This window comes from Panthera tigris, chromosome C1, assembly GCF_018350195.1.
Source record: "Panthera tigris isolate Pti1 chromosome C1, P.tigris_Pti1_mat1.1, whole genome shotgun sequence".
Taxonomy (NCBI): Eukaryota; Metazoa; Chordata; class Mammalia; order Carnivora; family Felidae; genus Panthera; species Panthera tigris.
The window spans coordinates 8,690,824-8,718,060 of NC_056667.1; the positions used below are offsets into that span (position 1 = coordinate 8,690,824).

General features: G+C 57.0%; 1 protein-coding gene across 1 annotated transcript; it reads left to right on the forward strand.

The window, feature by feature from the left end:
- Positions 1-27,237, forward strand: PLOD1 (procollagen-lysine,2-oxoglutarate 5-dioxygenase 1). Its single transcript, XM_042995730.1, has 19 exons — positions 1-157; positions 7,449-7,540; positions 8,644-8,777; positions 9,160-9,323; positions 10,375-10,487; positions 12,131-12,194; positions 13,426-13,523; positions 14,372-14,473; positions 15,518-15,649; positions 17,092-17,213; positions 18,941-19,045; positions 19,428-19,553; positions 19,830-19,971; positions 20,891-21,004; positions 21,640-21,705; positions 22,291-22,395; positions 23,758-23,904; positions 24,678-24,803; positions 26,357-27,237. The coding sequence occupies exons 1-19, from the start codon at positions 82-84 to the stop codon at positions 26,510-26,512; spliced, it is 2,184 nt and encodes a 727-aa protein (XP_042851664.1). The 5' UTR covers positions 1-81; the 3' UTR covers positions 26,513-27,237.

Below are 27,237 nucleotides of genomic sequence, written 5' to 3' on the forward strand. Positions count from 1 at the left end.
GCAGCCGGACCGCGGGCCCCGTCGCGAAGTTTCCAGACTGCGAGCGCGGCGGGAACGGCCGGACGTCCCCAGACCCTGGCCATGCGGCCGCTGCTGCTCCTGGCCCCGCTGGGCTGGCTGCTCCTGGCCGAAGCGAAGGGCGACGCCAAGCCGGAGGGTGAGCGCGCGGGCCGGGCCCGGGGCCCGAGAGGCTGGTCTGGGCTGCACGGGAGGCCTGGGCTTCCGAGGGGATCCGGGTTCTGGCCGTTTGGCCACTGACTCGCTGGTGACTCGGACAAATCACTTCCTCTGTTGGCGCTGCGGTTCCCACGTCCGTGCAGCCGGGAGGGGAGGGACAGCCGAGGTCCATCCAAATCGTAATAGCTCTCATGACAGTAATACCAATGGCTACTGTTTAGGGAGCACTTGTTATCGGCCAGCTATCGGTTAAGCTGATCTCAACCTGCGGAAGCGAGCTCTTCTATTACCCCCTTTTCCAGAGGGGCACACTATGTAAGGTTCTGGAGTCGGCTCACTTGCCCAAGATCACACAGCTTGGGGGCCTTGGAACCAGGATTGACACCCAGGGGTGCCTGGTTTCCGAGCCGGGCTCAGAGACCGTAGGCATCACAGCCACTGGGGTGGGGAGAGGAGGGGGTGGCTCACGTGGCAGAGCCATTTACGCTGTCATATCAGTCCTCTGTGGTCTGCGGGGCGCCTGCTGGGTGGGTCTTAACTCTCTCCAGGTTGCACCTGGGGAAACTGAGGCTCAGACAGGTGCAGTGACTTCCCAGGATTGTCCAGTCTTGGAGTGGTTGGTTCTAGACCCACTGGACTCCGTGTCTAGGGTTCCCTCTACATCCCCAGGGCAGGTTTCAGAGTGTGCCCCATCGTTCTGAGTAGGTGCTAGTGTCTTCCCCACCGCTCCTTGGGTCACCTCCAGGGCTGCCTGCTGAACATCTGCGAGCCCGGAGGAGAGCATAGCCTGTGGGCAATCCCAGCAAAGCAGAGCTGAACTGGCCACCCCAACCACGGTTCCCTGTTTTGTCTGCCCTCCTTCCTGAGAACCCGGGAGCCAGAGGAGGCAGGATGGTGGTATAGAAGACCCTCACCAGGGGAGGGGATGGGAACCACCGTTTCTTAGTACCTCCTTTGTGCCAGGTTGTGCCCAAGGCCACACATCTCCTAGCGGTAAAGCCCACGGTGACTAATCTCCATGAAGCTTGGTGTTCTAGCCTGCAAAGTGGGGGCAGTGGTACCTGAGTCCTAGTGCTCTGACCAGGATTCCAGGAGATGAGGCCTCCTGGTGAGGGTTCAGCTCCATACCTGGCCTACACCGGCATTTTCTTTCTTGGACCCAGCACCGCCTGCTTTCCTGGAGTATCCCAGCAGGGTAGTAACACAGGTCAAAAAAATCCCGTGATGCAGGTGCTGAGCACAGGGCTGGGCTGATAGTGTGTGCCAAAGGCCTGTGGCCTAGGTCCACTCGCTGGCCAGGAGCTAGGCGCCCTATAATAGCCTTTGTTTCCTGGGCCTCTCTTTCCCCTGCTTCTGCTGATGTGGGCTCCCTCCGCCTCAGACCACTGAAGGAGAAAAAACTCCTGCTCCCACAATGAAGCCCACAGAAGTGAGTCAGGGACCAAATCGATGACAAGGCTTCAGGCGCGCTGGCCCCGGCAGGTGACTGGAAGGGACAGAGGAGACAGAAGGGAGTCCCATTAAAGCTGCAGGATTGAGTGTGTGACTGAGATGATCCAGGCAGAGCACCTTGTAGATCGTAAGTAAATAGTAGATTGATGGACAAGAGGTAACAGTTGCCAGACATGGAGCTAATATCAAGCCCCTCTAAGGTTGAGACCCTTCTCTTCCCTTACTCTATTCAGATCCTTTTAATAAGTAAGGAATCATTAGCCCATTTTGCAGATAGGAAGACTGAGGGCCCAAAAGGTTAAACACCTGGTCTCGGGTCGTGGTAGGTGCTTGGAGGTGGGGTCATTGACTGGGACTCAGACCCACTGCTCATCTCCGCCGACCCCTGTCTGGATGGGGTGGGGGTGGGGTGCTGTTGGTCAGAGATGCTGTCTGGAGGAGCCTGCTCAACTCTCCCAGGCCCAACTGAGGCGGGACCCTCAGCCTGCTGGCTAGGACAGAGTGGGAGGGTAGTTGGTCCTGCAGGCCCACTGATTGGTGTCGGGAGTGGGGGACGCTCCAGCACCCCCCAGAGAGGCCAGCTCCTCCCTTCCCCTGGTTGGGCTGGGGTGCCCGGTCGGTGCCAGGTGGCTGGGATGGGGCAGCTGCCGAGGAATGTTCCAGTGGGCAGGTTCAGGAATGGCGCTCTTCGCAGCTTGTACCCACACGCACGTGGATTTGGCACATGGAGAGAAAGACGGGGTTTCCACTTTAGGGAGTTCCCAGTTTTAGCGGTGGGTGGGCCCAGAACTGCTCACCTCAGTAGGTACCCAATGTTATGGGGGGAGATACAGCCCTCTGCTCCCAGAATGCCCTATGCTTGAGAAGGGAGACATTGCCCTATGCTGGGGGAGCCCCCGGACCAATGTGGGAGACAGAAAGAGACGGTCAACAAAGCGACATTCAAACGAACAAATTCCCATAGACCTGGTCCTTTCTCCCTTTTGTAGAGACTTCTAGCTGATCACTGCTCTCTCCCTGGGCTCCCGCCTGTCCCTGCAGGCCTCGGTTTGGCCATGGAGAGGGAAGGCCCACCTGGAGCCTGACAGCCGCCAAGTTCCAAGGCTCTGGGAAGTCAACAGGGCGTGGGCGGGGGTCCCGGGTCATGCTGTTCCAGGCAGGGAGTGGAAAGGTCCCAGGAGTCAGGCGGGCCCAGCTGGATGTGTGTGGGGGGGAGGGAGTGTCCGAGGAGGACTGAAGGGGCAGAAAGGAGTAGGGCTTCAGACCCAGGGGAGGCACGCCGGGCTCCTGGGCACTGGGAATGTACATCTCCTGCCATTCTGCCCCACCGTTTATGGCTTCCGTTCAAGCCTGGGGGGAGCACGGAGGATGGGGAGGAGCTTCATTCCCACCTCCCCAGAGAGCAGACTGGGTGTGTCATGACCGTGCCTGGAGAGCCATCTTGCGTTCCCAGCCTTCTCTTTGGACCCCAAAGAGGGATCTGTATTCCCCCAGGCCCCCGGGCTCAGCCTGTCCCCATCATTCTTGCTCTCAGCAAGGTGGCTTCTCTGCATCCCTGACCCCCGGGGCAGCACCTGGCCACACACATGCCCTTCTCTCGGGACGTTCCCTATGACATGTGGCACCCGCAGCCAGGTACTATGCTAAGCACTTCACTGACATTAGCTCATTCAGTACTCACAAAAGTCTCTGGAGGAAAGTACTACTATTGTTGTTATGACCCCATTTTACAGATAAAAGGCACAGAGAAGCTAAGTTACTCACCAGCAGTCTGTCTGCCGCTCTGCCCTGCTGCCTTTTGCTCACCTCTGATCCTGGATCACAGCCTGCCTGTTGGGGAAAACCAGTGCTGCACTTTGGGCAGCAGGTCTGGAGGGCCAAGAGCCCTGGGTGGCAGGCCTCATGGGGACCCTGGCTTTGGCCCCCGGTGGGCCGGCCGGACCGGCCAGAAAGCAGGGGGGCAGGGCCCTGGTGCTCCATACCGAAGCCTCCACGTTGACACCCTGTGGCATGCCCTGTGCTCTGGCTGCCTGCCGGGTGACTGGAGCCGAATGTCCACGTTGGGGATGCCTGAGAGAGGGCGGCTGGAAATGCTGGATTCGGTCTGCAGCCTTCCAGGATGTTGGACAGAGAAATGGTGAGGTTAAGAACACAGGCATTTGGAGTTCCAGCTCATTCCCTTCTCTCGGCAAGATTCTGTGACCTGCGGCAGGTCATTTGGACTCTCTGTGCCTCAGTTTCCTGCCTATAGAAGGGAGGGGTAGAACTATCACCTGCCACATGGGATGTCGATAGTTAAATGTGATGACTGTAACACACTTTGTGTGGCATGTGGCTTCTAGCAAGGGCTCAACCGGTGGTAGTGCTTACTAGAGTCACCTGCCCACCGTGCTCCCTAAGGCCGGACGGTATACACCAGACGTCCTGAGTCACGCTCAGTCCCAGCCCCAGGGAGGGGGAGGGAGGCCAAGGAAATAAAGACAGGAGCCTGGCCTGGCAAAAGGGACAAGGAACATGTTTGTACTGGTGCATCACCTGCTGGGCAGAGGAAAGAGGGCTTCCTGGAGGACTGGGGCCTCTTCAGGGGAAGGAGGAGTGAATTGTGCAGGCAAGGCAAGGGAATGGGGCAAAAGTTGGGTTCACTGAGGCAGCTTGCGTGGGGGTGGGGGGTATTGAGAGGTAATGGCAGGGTCCCTTGGGGGAGGGGTCTGCCTTGAGTTCTCTTGCTGTGACCCATCCCCGCACCCCTGCATCGGAGCCCCGATCAGGACCGGGGGATGGGTCGGATCAGAAATTTCCCAATGGGCTAACATCAGAAATCACCTGGGAAGGGTAGAAAAAATCCAGACTCCTGGGCCCATCTCAGACATCTGGTCCTGGAATTCACAGGCTCCCTGTGATGCTGCTATGTAGGCAGGTTGACCCTCTGGACCAGGTGATCTTCTGGAGTCCTCGGCTACTAGATTTGTTAAGGCCCCCATGGGGCACCTGGGATCATCCTGGAAATCAGAGAAGAGACAGGCTGGGTGGGTGGGGAGGGTCCAGCATAGCCTGGGACCTTCTCCTCGACCTCAGCTAGGGTTTTTTCAGACAGATGGAGAGACAGACAGCTGGTCACTGCCCCAAGCCAGGGCAGTGCGTGCAGAGGTTAAGAGAGGGGACTCTGGGTCCAGACTTCTGTGACCACATTCTGGTGCTACCACTTCCTGGCTCCCTTGGGCAAGTTACCATCTCTGAGCCGTAGGTTTCTAACTGTAGAGTGGGGAGTTAGGAGAGTAAAGTGCTTAGAACCGAGTCCTGCGTGCCAAAGGTATTCGGTAAAGGCTAGCCATCGGGTACCTGTTCTTTTGCTAGAGGGGACTCAGGAAAGGAGCCTTGAGATGCCTACCCCCTCAAGCCCCTCCCACCACAGCCTGTCTTCAGGAGCCCTGATCCACTAACTTACACAGACACACACACACACACACACACACACACACACACACACACACATGCGGGCTTTGTCCATCTGTGAAATGTGACACTCCCTGTCCCAGCGTTCCCTGCCAAGGACAGGAGGGCCTCAGAGCCAGCCACTCTCTTCTCCTTGCTCGGGGGAGGGGGGGGGGGGGGGGGCGTGGCGGGGGGGAGGTGCAGGGACACTTAACCATCCTGGCAAGAACTGGGGGAGCCTCTCCTCAAGTGTGAGCAGCACCCCTCTTTTCCTGGCCCCCAAGGTCAGGTGGCGAGGCCTCCCCTTTCCATACGCTTCTGTTCTTTCAGCCCAGGCCTCTCTTGTTTTTAGGGGGGTGGGGGTGTATGGGAAGGTCTTACTTGCCTGTGTTGGCCTGGCCACTTGGTGGGTCAGTTCACCCAGGAAAGCATTATGTCCTGGACCCCATGAAACGGTAATAAGTGGTGGGCGGGGGGGTGTCCTACCTCTAAAGGCAGGAGAGAGGTCAGGACAAATCTCAGAAGGCTTCATAGAGGTGGTGGCAGGGAAGGGGTGTCACTGTCACTGGCCCTGGGACCTGGAGGAAGATTAGCAAAAGGGGACAGAGAGAGGGAGCTGGGGCAGGAGGGGAGGAGCTCAGCAAGGTGAGACCCCTGGCTGGGGGAGATCTCGTCCACTCAATGGAGGGAAGGAGTACGTCACTTGGGCCGATCAGGGAGGGCCTTGAATGCCAAAGCAGGGTGTTTGCCTCTCACTGATCAGCACCAGTCATAGCTCTTAGTAAAACCCAACGAGGGTTTTACAGGCCCGATCTCACTGAATGAGTCTGGCATTCCCTGAAGTGGGTAACAGTAGCCTCCCCTTACCCGCGGCCTCAGTTACTCACGGTCAACCAGGGTCCGGAAGCAGATGATCCTCCAGCCTAACTATGTCTCAGTGCCGTGTCATTCAGCTCACTCTGTTTCGTCGGGTAGGCATTTAGATGTCACATCATCGCAAGGAGGGTGAGCACGAGAGGCCACATCCACATGATGCTTGTTACCGTATGTTGTTATAATTGTTCCATCATATTATTCGCTATTGTTCATTCCTTACTGTACCTCATTTATAATTACATTTTATCGTAGATACATACACATAGGAAAAAACATCGCGTATATAGGGTCTGGTACTATCTGTGGAGCGGTCCTATCCGCTGGGAGTCTTGGAATGCATTTCCCGTGGATAAAGCGTTGACCACTGTACTGTTTCTCGTTTGTTTGTTTTTTTGTGTTGTTTTGTTTTTTTAAGTCATCTCTCTGCCCTGCGTGGGGCTCGAATTCATAACTTCAAGATCAAGCGTTGCATGCTCTACTGACTGAGCCAGCCAGGTGCCCCTTCCTACTGTGATCTGGAAGGGGCTTCCCCAGGGCTCCCAGAGATGCCCCCTGGGGAGCTGTTTTCAGCAGGGTTTTTTTTTTTTTTTTTTTTAATGAATCATGATTTCCTTAAGTCGGTGATTAACTCTGATTGCAATCAGAATCAATTGGGTAGCCTTTTTTTTTTTTTTTAAATGTTTATTTATTTTTGAGAGAGAGAGCAGAAGCTGGGGAGGGGCAGAGAGAGAGAGGGAGGCACAGAATCCAAAGCAGGCTCAAGGCTCCGAGCGGTCAGCACGCATTCCGACGCGGGGCTGGAACTCGTGGACCGCGAGATGGTGACCTGAGCCTAAGTCAGACGCTTATCCGACGGAGCCACCCAGGCGCCCCTCAGCAGGTTCTATTGCAGAGGTGAAGCCACACGACAGAGCCTGAGAGAAATGTCTTATTAAGGTAGTACAGCTATTCTGGCCAAAGCTGAGGATTTCAAGTCCGTTTCCACTCAGGGTCAACTCAGAGGTTCTCACATGTTGGCGGAGAGGCTCAGCAGGAAAGGCTGTTGGGATGGATTAGCAGTGTGCGCCCTGGGTGCAGGCAGGTGGCCATCCCTGGGCTCATGTCCAGCATCAGCTAGAGAGGTCCCCCTGGTGCTTGGCATTCAGGACGAACCCTTCCCTCCGCCCCCGTGTTGGGGCCACAGCCCCCTAAATCCAGAGAAACCCAGCCCCACCGTGCAAGGTGCAGACGCTTCTGTTCTGGGCGCCTCCTGTCGTGCCATTCAGTTCCCAGGGGGACAGAACCCTGGAGGAGATTCCAGGAGACCCAGGTTCTGTCCCCGCTCTATCATTAACCAGCTGAGTGACCTTCGGTACATCTTTCCTACCCGGGCCCTGGACCCTTGTCTGTAATGGGTGGACGTGAGGGCACATCCTGCGGGGATTTGACACATGTAGGAACAATGACCTGCTCCTGCCTGTCACCTCTCCTCACCCTCCATTCCCACTCACCACGCCGTCCTCTGTCCATAGACAACCTCTTAGTCCTCACGGTGGCCACGAAGGAGACTGAGGGGTTCCGACGCTTCAAGCGTTCAGGCCAGTTCTTCAACTACAAGATCCAGGTAAGAGGCTCCCGGTGGGGGGAAGGGGCCAGGACAACCGCGGGGTAGCGGGTGAGTCCAGGAGCTGGGTTTTTGCCCTTCCCGAACTGATTGGGGCCACAGGGAAAGCTTCTGGAAGCCCAAAAGAGGAGGATGAGTTAGGAAAAGCAAGAAGGGGAGAATGTAAGCAAAGTCTGGGAGGTGCCAGAGTTGGGAATGTGGGGAAGGTGAGACAGGAGGGCTATGGGGCGATGCTAACGCTAGGGGAGTAGGGCTGGTTTAGAAGGCAGGGCCTGGGAACCAGCATTTTACCAATTCCCTCCTCCCCCCTCCCCCGCCAAGGGATTTTGAGACGGCCGTAGTCTGGAGATCTTACCTGTATAAACTCTGCTCTAAAGAAACAGAGGCTGAGCTGTCCTCTGGTGTCCTCTGTGTGCAGGATGGGGGCTAAGCCCTGCAGGGAGACATTCCAGTATTTAGCTGAGTGTGCTGAGTGCCTCCTTCTGTCAGGCACAGTGGTAGGCACTGGGGCTGGAATGATGACAGGGCAGACCAGGGCATTGCCTACACAGCTTGCAATCCAGTGGCATTAAGCCGGAAAGAAAATGGATTAGCTCACATGAATGCAGGTTGAAGCAGAGGGTTGCTTCAGGCACAGCTGGATCTAGGGGTTCGAGCTGCATGGTTAGGGCTTTATCTTTCTATCTCCAGGTTCCCTTGGCCTTCATTTGCAGGCATGCTCTCTCTACATGGTGGCAGGATGACCACCAGTCACAGACCCACATGCCTCAGCTTCTCAACCTCGACAGAACTAGACAGCCTTTCCGTAATTGGGACAGAACAGTCCCGGGGAAGAGTCTGACAGGCCATGCTTAGGTCACATGCCCAAACCCATGGCTGGGGGAAGGATGGGACACTGACTGGCCAGGTGTGGTCACATCACCCCCACCTCCACCCCCAGAGCCCTGTCAGCCTCACACACGGTGTAGAATGGTTTCCCCACAGGTGAGGGAGGAGGTGCTGGACAGACAGGCAAAGATGTTCACTGTTCAGGCAGAGGTAGAATTTTGGCTGACAAGATAGTTCTGTACCAAAAGCCCACATTAAAGGGCCTTTCTCTGTAGGCGCTGGGCCTGGGGGAAGACTGGAATGGGGAGAAGGGGGCGTCATCGGGTGGAGGGCTGAAGGTTCGGCTGCTGAAGAAAGCTCTGGAGAAGCACGCAGACAAGGAGAACCTGGTCATTCTCTTCACAGACAGGTAGGTGGCTGGGAGCTTCCTGGGTGGGGCCCAGAGAGAATATTCTAGAATATTCTAGCCCTTGCAGGATATCGGGGGGGAGGGGGGACTTGCTCTAGCTAAGGTTGCCTACCGTTTGAGGGGGCCTGTGAGCCCAGAAAAGACCATTCCCAGGGGTGGTGAGATGGGCAGGGGGCCCTGCCCAGGTGGGGTGAGCCATGCTTCGAGTGTGAGGTGGGGACCATCTCTGCCCAGGGCGGGGTGGCAACGCCACGGGCTGGGCCAAAGACAGCAGGGAAGAGCCGTTTCCCCTGGCGTGGCCCAGGGGTGGCGTGGGAAAGGTGGCCTCATGAGCCCCTGCTCACCTCTGCCTCGCCCCCACTTTCCTCGGCTCTGGCCACAGCTATGACGTGGTGTTTGCGTCGGGGCCTCGAGAGCTCCTGAAGAAGTTCCGGCAGGCCAGGAGCCAGGTGGTCTTCTCGGCCGAGGAGCTTATCTACCCTGACCGCAGGCTGGAGGCCAAGTACCCGGCAGTGTCCGATGGCAAGAGGTTCCTGGGCTCTGGAGGTGAGGAGTCTGGGCGCGGAGGCCGCGGTGGGGCTGGGCGGGTTCCAGAGGGGTCCATCCGCTGCCGTCGGGACATATTGCCCCCTGCAGTCCTCCCCATCTTGTGAACAGCCACCCATCTGCACAGATCAAAACCAGAGCCACCCCTAAATATCCTCCCTCGGTTCCCCACCCCCCCCCCCAGCCTCTCAGTCAGCGGGCTGGTGACGCCACTCCCACTTTGAAAGGTCTCGACTCTGCCCTCGTGTCCATCCCCCACTGCTGCCGCCTCACTTGGCTCTCGGCCATTTGCAGTCGCCTCCTGCCTGCTCTGCCGGCCTCAGCCCTCACCCCTTCCAGTCCGCTCTCCACCCAGTAGCCAGGCGCAAAGCCACACGCATCACTCAATGCCTTCTTATTGCATGGAGAGTAAAATCCATACTTTATTCTGGATTCTTCTGTCCAGCCACGGAAGGGGGTTCGTCTCCGGCAGCCACTTCTCCCCATTGGCTGAGAGAGTTAGCACAGTCTAGATGGCCTGGTCCTGGCCCAAGGCTGGGGGTGTTCCCTGGGGTGGAGCCCTCCCTGGCTGGCCCCTTCTCCCTTTTCTCTCCATTCCAGTCTGCACTGTGGCCAAGGAGCTGTGTGGGCTTTTCCCTCTAAGCCCCCATGCACTGTGTGACCTTGGCCCAGCCTCTGCCTTTCTCTGGGCCAAGTTTCCCAGATAACTGTAGAAAAGGGGCTCCAAGCCTATGTCCTACCAGCTCTGCTCTCCAGGGACTCCTGGTCTGATGCATTTATTCACCACCTACGTGGTGCCCGGCACCTGATTTGGTTCAGGTTAGTGGATGCCATTGATCTTTCTCTGTGAACTCAGGGGGAACTTGTCACCAAGTGGCATGAACTAGCAGGTTGCTTTCAGCCTACAGACATTACCTCCCTTCAATCCAGGAGGACCTCTAAGAGGAGGTAAAGGAGTGGGAGATGAATGAAAGCAGAATCTGGGAAGAGGCTTCTGGTTTAGAGGCCGGAAGCTAAGTGTCTGTCTCTGTGTGTCCCCCACCAACCGCAGGCTTCATCGGTTATGCCCCCAGCCTCAGCAAACTGGTGGCCGAGTGGGAGGGCCAGGACGGTGACAGTGACCAGCTCTTTTACACCAAGATCTTCTTGGACCCAGAGAAGAGGGTAAGGGGCGGCGGGTGGGGCTGAGGAACAGGGGCAGGGCAGGGGGATCTTGACGCTGGATCTTGATGCTATAGTGGGAGCAGTGCCCCCTGACTCTGTGGGTTGAGCCCCCACTTATTCATTCGCAGATTCACTCAGGTGCTCAGCGGCTATTTATTGAGCGCCTGTTGTATGTGAGACACTGTCAGGTGCAGGGCAGGAATGTGGCTGCGAAGAAGACAGTGGGGGCCTTCACCCTCACGGACACTCAAGTCAGCGAGACAGGAGTTCATAGCCTCCTTTTTGGGGGTGATGGTACTGAAAGGAACCGACAGGCTGAGCTGCCCCTGCCCCACCCTGCCTGGGGGGGGCGGGCAGGTTTCTGGAGGCTGAAGAGGTCTTGGCCAGACCTGTGCCATGACCTCCAAGCCTGCCTTAAGGGAGGCAGGGGTCATCGAAGGGACTGAAGGTGGCAGGTCTGGACCAGTGTCGCCCCAAACTAGCCAGTGTCCTCCGGGCAGGCAGGAAACTCAGAGAGTCCTTGGGTGGAGGGGGTCAGGATTCCTGGATTCTTCCCTGCTTGTCCCCATAACCTCCATCCATGCGGTGCTGTGCGACCTAGGGTAAGTCACTTCCCCTCTCTCGGCCTCAGTTTTTATTATCCACGAACTACTGAAATGAAACAGCTGGACTTGTGCGGTAGAAACATGAACTTGATCTTTTTAACTCAGTCTTTCCTCCTCCTTCCCCTTTGCCTCGGGTGACATCATTTGCAGAAGCCCAGGGTCCAAAACATAAAAGCGGACTCTGTGGGAGTCCCCTTCCCTCTCTATGGGATGAGGACTGGGCCTAGCATGCCACTTGCCTTTGTTGGCCTGGCCTAGGGCTGCATGAGACACAGCTGGATCTTGAAGAGGCAGCCCTGTGCAGTGAACAGGGACCTCAGGGCCGGGCTCCTGGGGTTCAAATGCCAGCTTAACCAATTATTAGCTGTGTGACTTTAGGCAAGTTATCCAACCTCTCTGTGCCCTGTTTTTTAAATTTGTAAAATATGGTGATGGTGGGACTTTCCCATAAGGATGTTGTTTGGATTGGGGCGCCTGGTTGGCTCAGTCGGTTAAGCGTCCGACTGCGGCTCAGGTCATGATCTCACAGTCCGTGAGTTCAAGCCCCGCGTTGGGCTCTGTGCTGACAGCTCAGAGCCTGGAGCCTGCTTCGGATTCTGTGTCTCCCTCTCTCTCTGCCCCTCCCCTGCTCGTGCTCTGTCTCTCTCTGTCTCAAAAATAAATAAAAACATTTTAAAAAAATTTTTAAAGATTAAAAAAAAAGGATGTGTGGATTAAATGAATTAATGCTTATGTAGTATTTAGATCATTGATTGACAGTAAAGTGAAAAACATTTGTTGTCATCGTGATTGTTATACTTGAACCAGCTGTTGCCTTAGATGCCTTCTAATTCTGAAAGTCCCTGGTTCTCTGTGAGTAGAGCCACTGGACCAGTAGATCACAGGGCTCCGAGCTGTCCTGGTGTGCCAGGGCACAGCAGGTGTTAGGGGGAGGAAGGGGCAGAAGTAGGAAGGCAGGCTCCCCACACTGGGCATGATGGAGCCCCATCCTCCACCAGGGCCTGTCCCTGCTGCAGCCCAGTGCTCTCTTTCCTACAGGAGCAGATCAACATCACCCTGGACCACCGCTGCCGTATCTTCCAGAATCTGGATGGAGCCTTGGGTGAGCGGCCCCCATGGGGAGAGGGATCCTAAGAGAGTCATTAATAAGGTGATGAGGATTCCAGGCAGGGCCTGAGCCCAAGGAGGAGAAGAGGTTGGTTTCTCCCTGGCTATTGTTCCAGGAGGTCACTTGCCCCATCCCCAGGTCCCAGAGGCCACCTGGATGTCCTGGGGCAGAGCTGTGTTTCCCTGGGGGTGGAGAAAGGAGGGCCAAGAGGTCAGTCTAAGAGCCTGCGGGACACCAGGGGAGGAGGCAGCAATTCAGCCTGGGAGCAGGTGGGCGATGTGCACAGTAGGTACCCGTCCCCAGCCCTGCATCCCTGGTTCTTACGCATCCCTGCTCCTGCTTCCTCTCCTTCCCTGCCCTCCCACCTCCCAGGTGGCTGGCACAGGAAGCTGATGGACATCTTAAGAAAAGAGTAGTTGGAAAAAAAAAAAAAAAAAAAGGATAGTTGGACCCAATAGCTGCTTGGTGATTTTATGGGATAAATGGAATCTTATTTTTTGAGAATCTAATGAGTCCTTTCCCAGGAAGGTGCAGGAAAAGCCACACCCTTTTGTCTATGGCTTCTGGAAGCACAGGAACCTAGACTAAGAAACTGGGTCCTGAGCGTCTCTTGGGGGAGCCAGGCGCTTGCGCAGAGGGGCCCCTTCACATGGTTACCCACACGGAGGGCCTCCCTCCCCAGTGTCTTCCCAGGCCTCTGACGGAAGACTCCTCTGCATTTGTAACTGTTGGATGGGCTGCTACCTCCTGCTGTCTAATGGGGTCAGAGGATCTGTCAGGATCCTGCCCGAGGGAGTCTCTCCACCAGGACAGGACCTGTCCCCCACCTTGCTCAGGCCTTCCGCTGGGGCTGGCACATTCTCAGTGCTGCTCTCCAGGTCTGTCGTTTGTCGGAGCAGGTGCCCCCAGGCTCTGTCCCTGGAGCTTCTCTAGCTGGGATGTTTCAGGTCTTTGTTTTCTCCCATCTCCTGCTTCTGGCTTGAATAAGTAATCACCATAAATACTGGGGGTTGCCGTGGATTCTATGCTCATTATGTGCCAGGAGTGGTGCTGAGTGCTTGCCCAACACAGAGCCCTCCCGCTCTTACCCCCGTTTCACAGACGAGGAAACTTGAGGCTCGAAGAAGTGATGTTAATAGCCCAGAACAAGCCCTGAGCAGGAGCTAGGACTTGAACTTGGCCTCTAGACCTGATACTGGATGTCTCTGTGCTTTCTGACCCCCAGATGAGGTGGTGCTCAAGTTTGAAATGGGCCACGTGAGAGCGAGGAACCTTGCCTATGACACCCTTCCGGTCCTGATTCATGGCAATGGGCCCACCAAGGTAGGGAGAGGCCCCAGCCCCTGGGGAGAGTGAGAGCAGGGCCAGAGGCTCAATTCTGCTCTCACTGTGACCCCACCGCTTCTCCTTGGGGTCAGAGCCACCCCCCTGGGCCCCGCTGCCCCCTGGCTGCCTCTGTCCTCACATCTGAGTTCAGCATGGTGACTTGTTTCCTTGCTGTGACGGTCAGTAATGTTCATCCCTGCCAAACCCCAGGACAGAAAGGAGGTTGCTGACCCCATCCAGGCCACAGCTGGGCTGCCCCAAGTCATCCGTACCCCATCATCCCAGGGCAGACTTGTTTCTTCATTCAGCAAACATTTAGGAAGGACATAAGGCATAGTCTGTCATGAGCAGCACAGACTGGTCCCTGTGCTTCTGGAGCTAAGAAGCAGCTGGGGTGCGGGCCGGACCTCACATGCCCCGGGGAGCCAGCCCTGGCTCACAGCACACTTCTTCACGTGTGGTCCCCGACCCCCTCCACTCCCCCCACCATGTCAGAGAGAAAGGGGAGGGTATTAAAGCAGACTTCCTGCCCCCACCTCAGAGCTGCTCAGTTGGACTCTCTGGGGTGGGGGGCAGGCAGCAGTCTGCATTTTACAAGCTTCTGGCAGATCCAGAGATAAAAGTGTATCAGGCTGCCAGTTCTCCCTGGGCCCCCAGAGCAGCTTCGGTGATCTTCAGGGCACCAGAACATTCTGTCCAAAACCTGCCCCAAATAAAGCCGCATTCCTGTCCCCTTAGAGGGCCGGGGTGTGGGAACACCAGGGGCTGAGAGGGATGTGACTCAGTGGTTACAGGTGGGCGGGGCCAGCCCTACCCCTCGTCTCCGACCCCACGTCTCCCTACAGCTGCAGCTGAACTACCTGGGCAACTACATCCCGCGCTTCTGGACCTTCGAGACAGGCTGCGCTGTGTGTGACGAGGGCCTGCGCAGCCTCAGGGGCATAGGGGTAAGGCTGCCAGACGTGGGGCGCTTGGTCCTCGCAGATGGGGAGGCTGAGAGACTCTGGAAGAGACTGTCGTCTCTGGTGGGAGGTAAAGGGATAACCTTCCCGTCTGGGGTTCCCTCTTCCTCCTCACCCAGGCACCTCCTCTTGGAAGCCTTCTGAGATTACATATGGCTCCTGTTCATGCACACGCCCCTGGCCATGCCAGAGTTCTGGTTCCTTCCGCTTGATTCCTCTCCTATAGCTGCCTTCCACTCACTCACGGATCTTATTCCTCGTTTTTTTCGTTTTTTTGTTTTTTAAGTTTATTTATTTTGAGAGAGAGAGAAAGCATGAGTGGGGGAGGGGTAGAGAGTGAGGGAGAGAGAATCCCAGTCAGGCTCTGTGCTGACAGTGAACCGTGAGATCATGACCTGAGCTGAAACCAAGAGTTGGACGCTAAATTGACTGAGCCACCTGGGCACCCCTGTTTTGTTTTGTTTTGTTTTAAAATGTTTATCTATTCATACTAAAAATATATATATTTTTTTGTTCATTTATTTTTGAGAGACAGAGAGAGATAGAGCACGAGCCGAGGAAGGGCAGAGAAAGAGGGAGACGTAGAATCTGACGCAGGTTCCAGGCTCTGAGCTGTCAGCACCGAGCCCAACACGGGGCTCGAACTGACAAACTGTGAGATCATGACCTGTGCCAAAGTTGGATGCTCAACCCACAGCCACCCAGGCGCCCCCTGAACCCCTTGTTTATGGCTCGCTGCAGACCCATGCCAGCCAAGCTGTGTGACAGCAGGCCTGGCTCCAAGTCTAGGCTCCCGTGATCTGCCCAGCAGGGACTCCCCACCTCCTCCCGCTTCCTTCTGCTTCCCTGTCAGTCCCTGCCTCTGCCTGTCTCTGCACATCCTGCCTGGAGCTCCCTGGCTCAGGCCCCTTTCCTGCTAAGTCTGCACGCCTCTGCCTCTGGCTCTGGGTCCCTCAGGCCACCCTAGGGGCTCGGCAGTGGCCCGGTGGCCACATCGCCAGCCCCTCGTGCCGCCCCCTCCCCGTGCAGGATGAAGCTCTGCCCACAGTCCTGGTCGGCGTGTTCATCGAACAGCCCACGCCGTTCCTATCCCTGTTCTTCCAGCGGCTCCTCCGCCTCCACTACCCCCGGAAACAGATGCGGCTTTTCATTCACAACCACGTGAGTAGCAGGCACTTGGCGGGGTCGCCGTGAGGCTTGGGTCAAGGCCCAGCCTCACGGGGTGGCCTGGGACATCTCCGGAACTAACCGAAGCATCACTGTCTGGGCCAAATGGAAGTGGCGTTGGGCTTGACTGGAGTCAGACTGGCCGGGTTTGAATCCCAGGGCCACTGCTTGTGTCGGCTGTGTGACATTGCTCAACCTCTCTGTGCTTCAGTTTTCTCACCTATTCAATGGGGCTAGAATCGTGCCGACCTCGTGGAATTGCTGCACGGGTTAAACAAGTGGGCACGGGGAACACACAGGAGGGAAGGGCAGGCACATGACAGGTGCTCCTAGCTGTCATCATCGTCATTGTTTCTCTCCCTGCCTCAGTCGGTCCTTCCTGATTCGATTCGGTGACAGACTGGTTTTCATTCCCTGCGTACCCTCTGGGGAATCAAGGAGGGCCCTGAGGCCTGCTGCTTTGTGGGGAGCAGGCCCAGGTTCAGTATTCCTAGCTCCTTCCCTCTCCCCCGCTTCCTAGCTGGATAAAGTCCCACCTCATTTCCCTGGCATCCGGGATGCCAGATACGCCGTCGAGTTCTCTCTGTTCTCAAGGCTTCTTGTCTCCCGTAATGTTCTCTCATCCGGCAGCACCCCTTTCTGAGACCTTTCAGCCCCGACAGTCAGCACCCCACCCCCAGGGCCCTGTGGCCGCACGCTCGGCTCAGCTCTGCCTGTGTCACAGACATTAGTTCAACTGTGCCACGTGGAAACAGGAGAAGGGTGTCAGCCCTGCCCTTGGGAGTCTCCCCGCTTCCCTGGAGACGTGAATTCTCATTTTTTGTGCAGAAAAAGAAAACTGTCACAGGCAGTCTTTAAAGACCTGTGAGCCCGGTCTGATTTGTCGCCTCCTTGCAGGAACCCTGGGACTTAGGCTCAGTTGCCCTCCCATTTTACAAGGGAGGGAATGGAAGCTGAGGCAGGTGAGGGGGCTTGTCCAAGGCCACACAACTAATGGTAGCAGAGCCGGGCTTCGCTCTGAATCCTGGGTTTGATCCTAAAAATCTTGATTTGTCCGCTTCCCCCTGCAAGGGGCCTGGGGAATGGACTGTTGTTTTTCAAAGTGCAGTCCAAGGATCACGCAGAGCATCTTGTAGCGAAGCAGGTCCCTGGGCCTCGCTCCAGACTGGCAGAATCAACGACTCTGGATATGGGGTCGGGGATGCTGTCCAAGTGACAGAGGCTCTTAAGACGCTGGTGGGCCTGGCCTGGTCAGGGATGGCTGGGAAAGGGCACTCCAGGCAGAAAGGCTGGCATGCGCAGAGGTCCGGAGATAGGAAAGCCAATGGCCAAGAGTGTGTGAGGAATGAAGGGGAGTGGCTTGCAGGAGCAGGGGTGCTGTGGTCCTGGGGTGGAACCACTGTCCCCATCTTCACCCTCCCATCCCCCACCCCTAGGAGCAACACCACAAGGCTCGGGTGGAACAGTTCCTGGCAGAGCATGGCAGCGAGTACCAGTCCGTGAAACTGGTGGGCCCTGAGGTTCGGGTGGCAAACGCCGACGCCAGGAACGTGGGCGCGTGAGTTGGGGGCTGGGGCACCACGGTCATCTCTGCTGACGGTAGTGGGCAGGGGGGCATCAGGCCAGGAGACAGAGGAGTTCAGAAGGCTGCGTGTGGTCTCCAGCAAGTTCCTGCCCCTCTCTGGGCCTCAGTGTTCCCATCTGTCAAATGGGGAAATAGGCACTGCCCTGCCAACCTGGGGGCTCCTGGGTAGGGCTGAGCAGTGTCATTTGGGTGCGGGAAGCAAATCAGAGAAAGGAAGAACTGGAAAGCCAGAAGTAGGTAAACAAGGACAGTTTCGAGAGACGATCTCTGATTTTGCCTTTACTATTAAAACAAACAAGGGGCGCCTGGGTGGCGCAGTCGGTTAAGCGTCCGACTTCAGCCAGGTCACGATCTCGCGGTCCGTGAGTTCGAGCCCCGCGTCAGGCTCTGGGCTGATGGCTCGGAGCCTGGAGCCTGTTTCCGATTCTGTGTCTCCCTCTCTCTCTGCCCCTCCCCCGTTCATGCTCTGTCTCTCTCTCTGTCCCAAAAATAAATAAAAAATGTTGAAAAAAAAATTAAAAAAAAAAAAAAAAAAACACAAACAAGTAATCCCTGTTGACTGTGGAAGAATTAGTCCAGATCCGAGGCTGTGGAACCTCCAGGAAGGTTCTTCTGCCATGCCCACTTGACCCTGAGGTTGTAGCACAGATGGGCGTGGCTGTGCGCCCACGAATTTTACTTCCAAACACTGAAATTTGAATTTCATACGACTTAAAAATAAGTTTTTTTAAACTTTAAAAAAAATGTGTATTTATTTGTTTTTGAGAGAGAGGTAGACGGAGAGCGAGCAGGGGAGGGGCAGAGAGAGAGGGAGACGGAATCCCAAGCAGGCTCCGTGCCATTAGCACAGAGCCCGATGTAGGGCTTGAACCCCCGAACCATGAGATCATGACCTGAGCCGAAACCAAGAGCTGGATGCTTAACCAACTGAGCCACCCAGGCGCTCCTGAAAATAAATTTTTTTAATGTTTATTTATTTTTTGCTAGAGAGAGACAGAACATGAGCGGGGAGGGCAGAGAGAGGGAGACACAGAATCCGAAGCAGGTTCCAGGCCCCGAGCTGTCAGCACAGAGCCCGACGCGGGCCTCGAACTCACGAGCCATGAGATCATGACCTGAGCCGACCTCAGACACTTAACCAACTGAGCCACCCGGGCACCCCTCATATGATTTTTATGTGACTCCTTTTGATCTTCGTTTCCCCCAACCATTCAGAAACGTGAAGCCATTCCTAGGTCACGACCTACAATGATACCAGGCAGTGGGCTGGCTAGATTTGGAGCACGGGCTGTACCTTGCTGAGCCCTGGGCCAGATTAACAAAAAGAGCATAAATTTGTAAGGCTTTTGGTACGGGTGACCAAACTACACTTCAGGAGGGGCAGAACCGGTTTACCCCCTGGCCCTGGGCGGTGTACGAACCTGTCTGTGGGCCGTGTTCTCCCCAGTCCGAGGGTTTTCAGGGCACATGATAGCAGTCGCTGAGCTCCGGGCATTCATCTTGAGAGCCTAACAGCCCAGGGTTTGGGTCTCGGGGTCAAGGCTGCTGGGCCCAACCTGAACCAGGGCTGGCCTGACCCCTCTAAAGACCTTTGGCTGGTTCCCTGTGGTCACAGAGGGGGGCAGGCCTGGAGAGTAAGGCTGCAGCGCTGCTCTGGGACCCTGGGACCCCTCTGCTGACCCCGGAACCCCTACCTGCAGGGATCTGTGCCGACAGGACCGTGGCTGCACCTACTACTTCAGCGTGGATGCTGACGTGGCCCTGACGGAGCCTAAAACCCTGCGCCTGCTGATCGAGCAGAACAAGTGAGGCTGTGGGTGGGCTGCGGCAGGCTGGCCCTCCAAGCCCGGGCCCCCGCTCCAGGCCCCCCCCCGGCCCCCCGCCACGCCTTTCTTCTCCGCCTTCACCCTGGCCTCACCTCCCACCCTGGGCCTGCCCCAGCCCGGCAACCTTGTCTTGGTCCAAGATGTTCCCTCCTCCCTGCTGCAAGCCGCCCCTCCTGCCCTCCGCTCCCGGCTGCCCTGTTGGAGGGAGCACGAACCAGATGGGCCAACCCACCCCCCTCCAGGCCCCACTTGCGGGTTGAAAGGGCACTCCTCCCCCCCCCCCCCCGCCCCACACCTAATTAGATCTGCCCCAAACTCCCAGTGGGCAGGGAGACTCCCACTGAGGTGCTCCCTTCCTCAGGAACGTCATCGCCCCGTTGATGACCCGCCATGGGAGGCTGTGGTCGAACTTCTGGGGGGCCCTGAGCGCAGATGGCTACTACGCCCGCTCCGAGGACTATGTGGACATTGTGCAGGGGCGGCGCGTGTGAGTACCTGTGGGATGGGAACGCCCTCACCCGTCTTCCCCCAATATTCCCGTCCCTGTTGCCCTCGAATTCCTGCAAAACCCAAAGCAGGGAAGACTGCAGTCAGACACAGGGAAGGACTTCCCGGCAGTTGTCCTGAGCCCATGTGCCCAGGGTAGGGGAATCAAGTCAGCACTCTCGTGCCCTCCCGGCCTCTGACTGCCTCCTCCCCCGGGGCCCTGATCTCTAGCCTATGACGGCCTGCAGCCGCCTCCATCTTCCTCTCTCACCCTTAGTGGCGTCTGGAACGTGCCCTACATCTCCAACATCTACCTGATCAAGGGCAGTGCCCTGCGGGCTGAGCTGTTGCAGACAGACCTGTTCCACCACAGCAAGCTGGACCCCGACATGGCCTTCTGTGCCAATATCCGGCAGCAGGTCGGCAGCGCTGGGCAGTCGGCGGGGGGGGGGGGGGGGGGGGGGGCCGTTGATGGAGAAGGTGGTCTGGATCTTGTCGCCTTAGGCCTCGAGCTTCTGAGATGCCAGGGCCTGGTGGGGGGCACTCGGGGCATCAGGCACGAGGGCTGGTCCTTAGGGTCCGTGGGGACCATTTTAGTGGACCCAGTTTTCACACCGTCTGTTTCATTGACATTTTCAACACAGCCAAAAAACCCTAAACTCTCCACCTAAATGTACCCCGAGTACATTAGATGTACCTTAGTACATTAGAGAGAGAGGGAGACAGAATCCCAAGCAGGCCCCGAGCTGTCAGCACAGAGTAATGTGCCAAAGAGACGCCCTTGCCCTCTCCCTGTGCCCCACCCGATATGTTTTTGTGGTTATTTTATTTTTTAAGAATATTTAGTTTTGAGAGAGAGCGCGAGTGAGCGGGGAAGGGCAGAGATCGGGACAGAGGATCCAAAGTGGGCTCTGTGCTGATAGGCTGACAGCAGCAAGCCCGATATGGGACTTGAACTCACAAACCGTAAGATCATGACCTGAGCCCAAGTCGTATGCTCAACCGACTGAGCCACCCAGGTGCCCCCGACTGTGGTTATTTTTATTTAAATGTGGCAGCATGATGGTGTCTTCCTGTGCTCTGAACTTCAGGAGCAGACACCATTCTTTGCTTCTACACCATCAACATTGGTTCTTTGATTCCCATTCAGTCCTCCAGGAAGCCCTCCTTGATTGTATCCATGTCAGGCCTGGCCGGGTGCTAGGGAGACGAGATGGGGTGCCCGCACTTGGTTCCCTGATCTCCAACTTGATGGACAGAGGAGGCTGCAGCCATGCCTCTCTCTCCTGGGACTGGTGGGGGAGAGGGGCTCTCTTCCATCCGTCCTGTTCTCCCCAGGATGTGTTCATGTACCTGACCAACCGGCACACCTTTGGCCACCTGCTCTCCCTGGACAGCTACCAGACCAGCCACCTCCACAACGACCTCTGGGAGGTGTTCAGCAACCCCGAGGTGAGGTCCTGGGTGGATGGGCAGGGGAGGGAGAGGAAGGGACCCCAGCGAGCCAGTGGTGTAAGGGGACTCCTGCTCAGCCTGAGAAGGGCTGGGGCTCTGAGGGCTACCTGCCACCTGCCTTCCTCCACCCCAGGGACCGTGTGGGGCAGGGTTTGGGCTGGGAGAAGCGGGCTCTGGAGAGGCAGCGCCATCTAGTGGAGGGGAGACCAGGAGTCAGGCCTGGGTCTGTGGACCCTCAGCTGTGACTTAGTTGAGCCGCTCGACCTTTGGGGTCTCAGTTATCTTAGCTCTAAAATGGGTATACTGTCTGAGCCTCGCTCACTTCTGAGGGTGTCGAGAAGCTCAGAGGAGGAGAAAGTGGTGACGGCGTTCCTAGACATTGTGAGCTTATGGCTGACTTGGGCACATGCACATACCTGTACGCAGACCTGCACACACATGCACACGCGTGTAGGTACCCATGAAGACACCAGCTCCTGCAGGCATACTGTGTGCCCACGTCATACACCTGCACCCGGTGGGCCTGGTGCGTACCCCCTCCCCCAGGCATGCACACATTCACCCGCATTGGAGCCCCAGCTGGCCCGGGCCAGGCCTGAGGACCCCAACCGACTCCCCTCCCCCCACCCCAGGACTGGAAGGAGAAGTACATCCACGAGAACTACACCAAGGCCCTGGCAGGGAAGCTGCTAGAGATGGTAAGGACTGGGCGCCTCTGGGGACAAAGGTACTGGATTCACACCCTGCACCTGCTGAGGGGGATGGAGGGCAGAGGAAGGCAATCAGCTGCCCCAGGAGAGAAGGGGAGGCTCTGGAAGCACTTGGGCAAGAGCCTGGGCAGAGGGCTGGTCCTTCCTCCTGTCGGTACTTCCCAGCTGGAGTCTGCAGGGGCCTCGGGACCTTGGGTTGCTCTCCTGGCCCAGGCGAGGAAGAGGAAAATGTCCCCAAATGTGGTCTCAACCGTGGGCCATGGGCCAGTAGCAAGAAACAGTGCTTCTCTATTTGCCCCGAAGCCTGCTGGGCTGTCCTCCCTCCGTACGCACATTCCCTTCCTGGCTCTGCCCCGGTAGTTCTGTGACCTTGGCTGAGAAAGACCAGCTCTGAGCTCAGTTTCCTTCCCCCTTTAGCAGCTCACGGACCAGGGTATGGGGAAGGGCCTGGGCCACTTGAGGGGCCCTGCCTGTGGCGGGTTCCACAGGGGGGTGGGGGAGGTGGGGGAAGAGGCAGCGGTGCCACCCGGACCCGTGTGACTGAGTCCTCCCCTCCGTCCCCGCCCTCCCCAGCCCTGCCCAGATGTCTACTGGTTCCCCATCTTCACGGAGACGGCCTGTGACGAGCTGGTGGAGGAGATGGAACACTATGGCCAGTGGTCTCTGGGAGATAACAAGGTGGGGGCCCAGGTGCCTGGGCTGGGAAATGTGGGGGAGCCTGCCCTCTGGGCTCTTTTCCTGGCAAGCTGGCCAACCTCTCTGGGACTTTGTTCGCTTGTTTGTTTTAAGTTTATTTATCTATTTAGAGAGAGAGAATGAGCAGAGGAGGGGCAGAGAGAAAGGGGGCCAGAGGATCTCAAGTGGTCTGTCAGCACAGAGCCCGATGCGGGCCTCGAACCCACAAACCGTGCGATCGTGACCTGAACTGAAGTCCGCCGCTTAACCGACTGAACCGCCCAGGCACCCCTCTCTCTGGGACTCTTTCGGGGGGTGCTCTGGCACTGAGGAGTAGGGGATTGAAGAAATGGGTTGGAGTATGGGTCCCCAGGCTGCCATGACCGCTAGGTGACTCTGAGCTGCCTTAATCTCACATTCTAGATTTCCAGTTCCTGGTTTGTTATTAGAATGATTTCGCTTCCTTTACCAGATTGGGTGTGTAATGGGGGAGGAACACGCAAGTGTGGGATGAGGAAGAATTAGGGACGTTAAGGCCACATTCACCAGACGGCAGAAGCAAGTAGCATATTGGATTGAGAGGCTGTGTGGTTCCCTGGAAGAGGAATCCCGTACCTGTACTCATCTTAGAAAGTTCAGGGGGCATTTTTAAAGGCACATGAGGCCCTGGGCCCGTGTGCCTCAGAGCCTGGCTAACCTTTGACCTGGCAGCTGGAGTAACCAGTGGTTCCGATTACCAGCCTCATCCACGTGCTTTGGTGGTGAGATCGTCTTCGGAGGCCAGGAACGGGCACAGCCCATGCTTTCTGGGGTCTGGCCAGCCTTTGTGCTCCCGGGACCAGGTCAGTGCTGGGACTCCAGTGCCTGAGCCAACCTGTGACCCTCTGCACCTGGTTTTTTTCTGCGGTGTAGCAAATCACCACGAAGCCTCAACAGCATAAAACAACACCCACGTATCATCTCCGGGTTTCTAGGAGTCCACATGTGGTTTAGCCGGGTCCTCTGCTCAGGGGTCTCTCGAGGCTGCAGTCGAGGGGCGGCCAGGGTTGGGGTCTCAGGTGAGGCTCAGGGTCCTAATCCAAGCTCCTGTGGCAGAATTCATTCCCGTGCTTCCTCCAGGCCAGCGGGAGAGTCTCTCTCTTCAAGATGCTCATTTAAAGGCACGCCCGGGGCACTCTCCCGTGTGATCAACCCAAAGTCAACTGACTTGTTACCTCAGTGACATCTGCAGAGCCCGTTCGCTTTGCCCTCTGCCCTAACCTCATCCCATCGTGTTTACAGGTGGGGTGGGGGCGGTTGGGCAGTCCACACACCAGGCGGCCGTCTTAGAATTCTGCTTACCACGCTCGCCTTGGTCACTTCCAGGACAACCGCATCCAGGGTGGCTACGAAAACGTACCAACCATCGACATCCACATGAACCAGATCAGCTTCGAGCGGGAATGGCACAAGTTCCTGGTGGAGTACATCGCCCCCATGACCGAGAAGCTCTACCCAGGCTATTATACCAGGGTGGGTGTGCCTGGGATGTAGCCAGGGAGGGGATATGGGGGGAGTGGCTAGGGAGAGGAGAGTGGGGGGAAGGAGAGAGAGTGGTCCCAGCCTGCGGGAGAGGCCTGAATGTTTGGTCTCCAGGTGGGAGTGAAGTCTCCTCCCATGGTGGGAGCGCCTCTGGAAGAGTCCAGGGTAGGGGCAGCCCGTCTTGCCTCCAGCCTGTGACATCACTCCTCTGACTCCTTCCTTCGTGTCCTTAAATCCTGCCTCAAGGATGCCTCTGCCCAGCTTGCAGACAAGCCCCCGGCTCGCTGGCCAGCATACTCCTCCTCTCTCAATTTCCCTTTAGCTCCCCACTGAGTACCTGTTGACTGCCCCTTTGCCTTTGCGCTCCTTCCCTCCCTTGATCACCGCCTCACGCACAAGGCTTTCTCCAGACCCCTGCTTTGACTGCCTGGGCACTGCCCTTGACGGACGAATCAGCAGCCTGCATCGTTGCCATCAAGGGTTGTAAGGATGAGCTGCCTTCCTTCTGCCCTAGCTTCCCTCCCCTCCTCTCCCCTCCCTTCCCTTCTCTTCCTTCCCTTCCTTCTGTCCTTTCCCCTCTCTGCACATCTTTATTGAAAGCCTTCCCTGTGCCAGGCACGGGGGAACACGGCGTTGAACAAACCTGCCCTCAGGGAGCCAGCATCCCAAAGACTGCGTGAGGGGCCCCTCCTCTGCACCCCTGCCTCTCCTGCTCTTCAGCGGCTTCTGTCCAGCCGCTTTTCTTTCCCACCCCCTTGACACAGGCCCAGTTCGACCTGGCCTTTGTTGTCCGCTACAAGCCAGATGAGCAGCCGTCCCTCATGCCGCACCACGACGCCTCCACCTTCACCATCAACATCGCCCTGAACCGGGTCGGCGTGGATTACGAGGTGAGCTGCTCACGGGGTGGTTGGGGCCGCGGGGCCTGTGGGGCCCAGTGCCCAAGAACCGGAGAGAGAGAGAGGGTGCCAGGTCTGTGAGGGAAAGGACTTCAGACACAGTGGAGCGTGGGCACGGGAGGTCAGAAGTCAGACTGCGTAAACCGGCACCTGCCTACCTACTCACCAGCTCTGTGGCCTCAGACATGTTTCTTAGGCTCTCAGTTTCCTCCTATCTTGGCTGGAAAAATGTAGAGGGCCCTCCACAGAACTGCTGTGACAGTTCCCTGAGCTCATTCAGGTGGTTGCCTATGGGAACCCGCAGTAAGTACTCCAGGCCTGATAGCTGTTGGTGATAAGGAGATTAGGGTTTCCATCAGTCTCAGAAGGAAGAGGCTGCCTTGGAAATGGCAGGATGGGCTTAGTCAGGGTGCGGGGCTCAGGCTGGTGGTTGGAGGGGAGAGCCGGGGAAACCAGGAGGACGTGGGGTGGAGAGGGGACAGCTCTGGGGGCCTCAAGGTCCCAAGGGAGGCCTCTAGGTGTGCTCAGCTAGGGAGTCATTCATTCATTCATTCATTGTTCATTCACTCATTCCTTAAGCTGCTATTTTTTTTTTAATTTTTTTCTGTTTATTTATTTTTGAGAGAGAGAGAGAGACAGAGACAGAGACAGAGACAGAGACAGAGACAGAGACAGCAGGGGAGGGGCAGAGAGAGAGAGGGAAACAGAGAATCCAAAGCAGGATTCACAGTATCAGCGCAAAGCCCAACGTGGGGCTCGAACTCGCAAACCATGAGATCATGACCTGAGCCAAAGTTGGACACTCAACTGGCTGAGTCACCCAGGCGCCCCTCTTTTTTTTTTTTAAGCTGCTATTTTCTAAGCATTTTGGGGACTCAGTCCTGGGCTGGCCACAGTGAAGGACACCCACACAAGCATCCTCTAATTTTTTTGAGAGTTTACCACGTATCAGGGGTTCACCTAGGGGACGGTTTTGTCCCCCCACCCCCGGGGACATTTTTGGTTGTCACAGCTGTGGCGGTGCTACTGGCATCTAGTGAGTAGAGGCCAGGGGTGCCCAGGGCAGCCCCCCCCCACAAGAGAAAGTACCGCCAGAACTGTGTACTTAAAAAATGTTTATGATGGTAAAGTTTCAGTTACATGCATTTTACCACAATTTAAAAAACGGGGGGTTTTCTGCCCACAAATGTCCATAGTGCTGAGGTTGAGAAACCTGGCCCTGAGCTCTTACCTGGATCATCTCACTTAATTCTCATGACCCTGTGAGGTTCATGCCTGTTTCCTGGGAGGGGAAACTGAGGCCTGGGTTAGTAAAGCATGTAGCCCACCTTTGCCCAGGGCTGCCTGACTCAAGGTCAGTGCTCTCGCTCCCTCTGTCTTTGCTGAGTTGAGTGTCCTCCTTAGGCAGCTGTGGCTGTCACTCTACAAGGCATCCCTGGCAGACTGGGCTGCGGACACTGGGCTGCAGTGGCTCAGGTGGGGGATAGGGCGGCGGGGGAAGGGCCCAGCTTCCCGTGGGAGAACTGACGCTTCCTGTCTCCCAGGGCGGGGGCTGTCGGTTCCTGCGCTACAACTGCTCCATCCGAGCCCCACGGAAAGGCTGGACCCTCATGCACCCCGGGCGACTCACGCACTACCACGAGGGGCTCCCCACCACCAGGGGCACCCGCTACATCGCCGTGTCCTTCGTCGATCCCTAATTGGCCAGGCCAGCCACCTCGGACCTCTTCCTCTTTGCCAACAACCACTGCCGGGCAGCACTCTGGGGTGTCGGGGCCCCAGGGAACCTGGACCAGCCTCCAGGCTCTTGACCTCCATTGCTCTTGGAGCCACCATCGGAGGGATTTGGCCGCGAGCCAGAGGCAGAACACACCTCCTTGGCTGGGGCTTTCCTGGTGCTCTGGACCCAGCCCAGGGAGGCGCCCCGTAGTCAGCAGTGCATGTTCATTGCTTTGTGGCAACTTGCCCTTTCCCACCCATCTTCCTGACATACCCAGTCCTCTTTGTCTGCTTCTTCCATGGGGCGGGACTTGAGCAGAACAAGGGCTTAACCGGCTGCCCAGAGGTGCTCTAGGTGTGAGAAGGGAGCCCTGGAGCTTCTCCCGGGCAGAGCTGCAGCCCAGGACTTCTGCTCCCAGCAGACACAGAGACCGGATCAGATTCACGCCCCCTCCCTGCCCCCAGGACTGCCGAAGCCCCTTCCTCCGTGGCTCCTGTCGTGGGAGCAGAATGTTGTCCCCTGGAGATGATGACTCAGAAACCCCCCTGGGAGACAGGAAAGGCATCGATGCCAAAGCTCCATCCTCTGCGTGGGGGGAGGGAGTGACATGTCCGCACACTGCAGTGAATCACCCTGTCCCGATGCCTCTGGAGAGAGGGACAGACAGAAACAGGAGAGTTTCTATTAAAGATCATTCACACCACA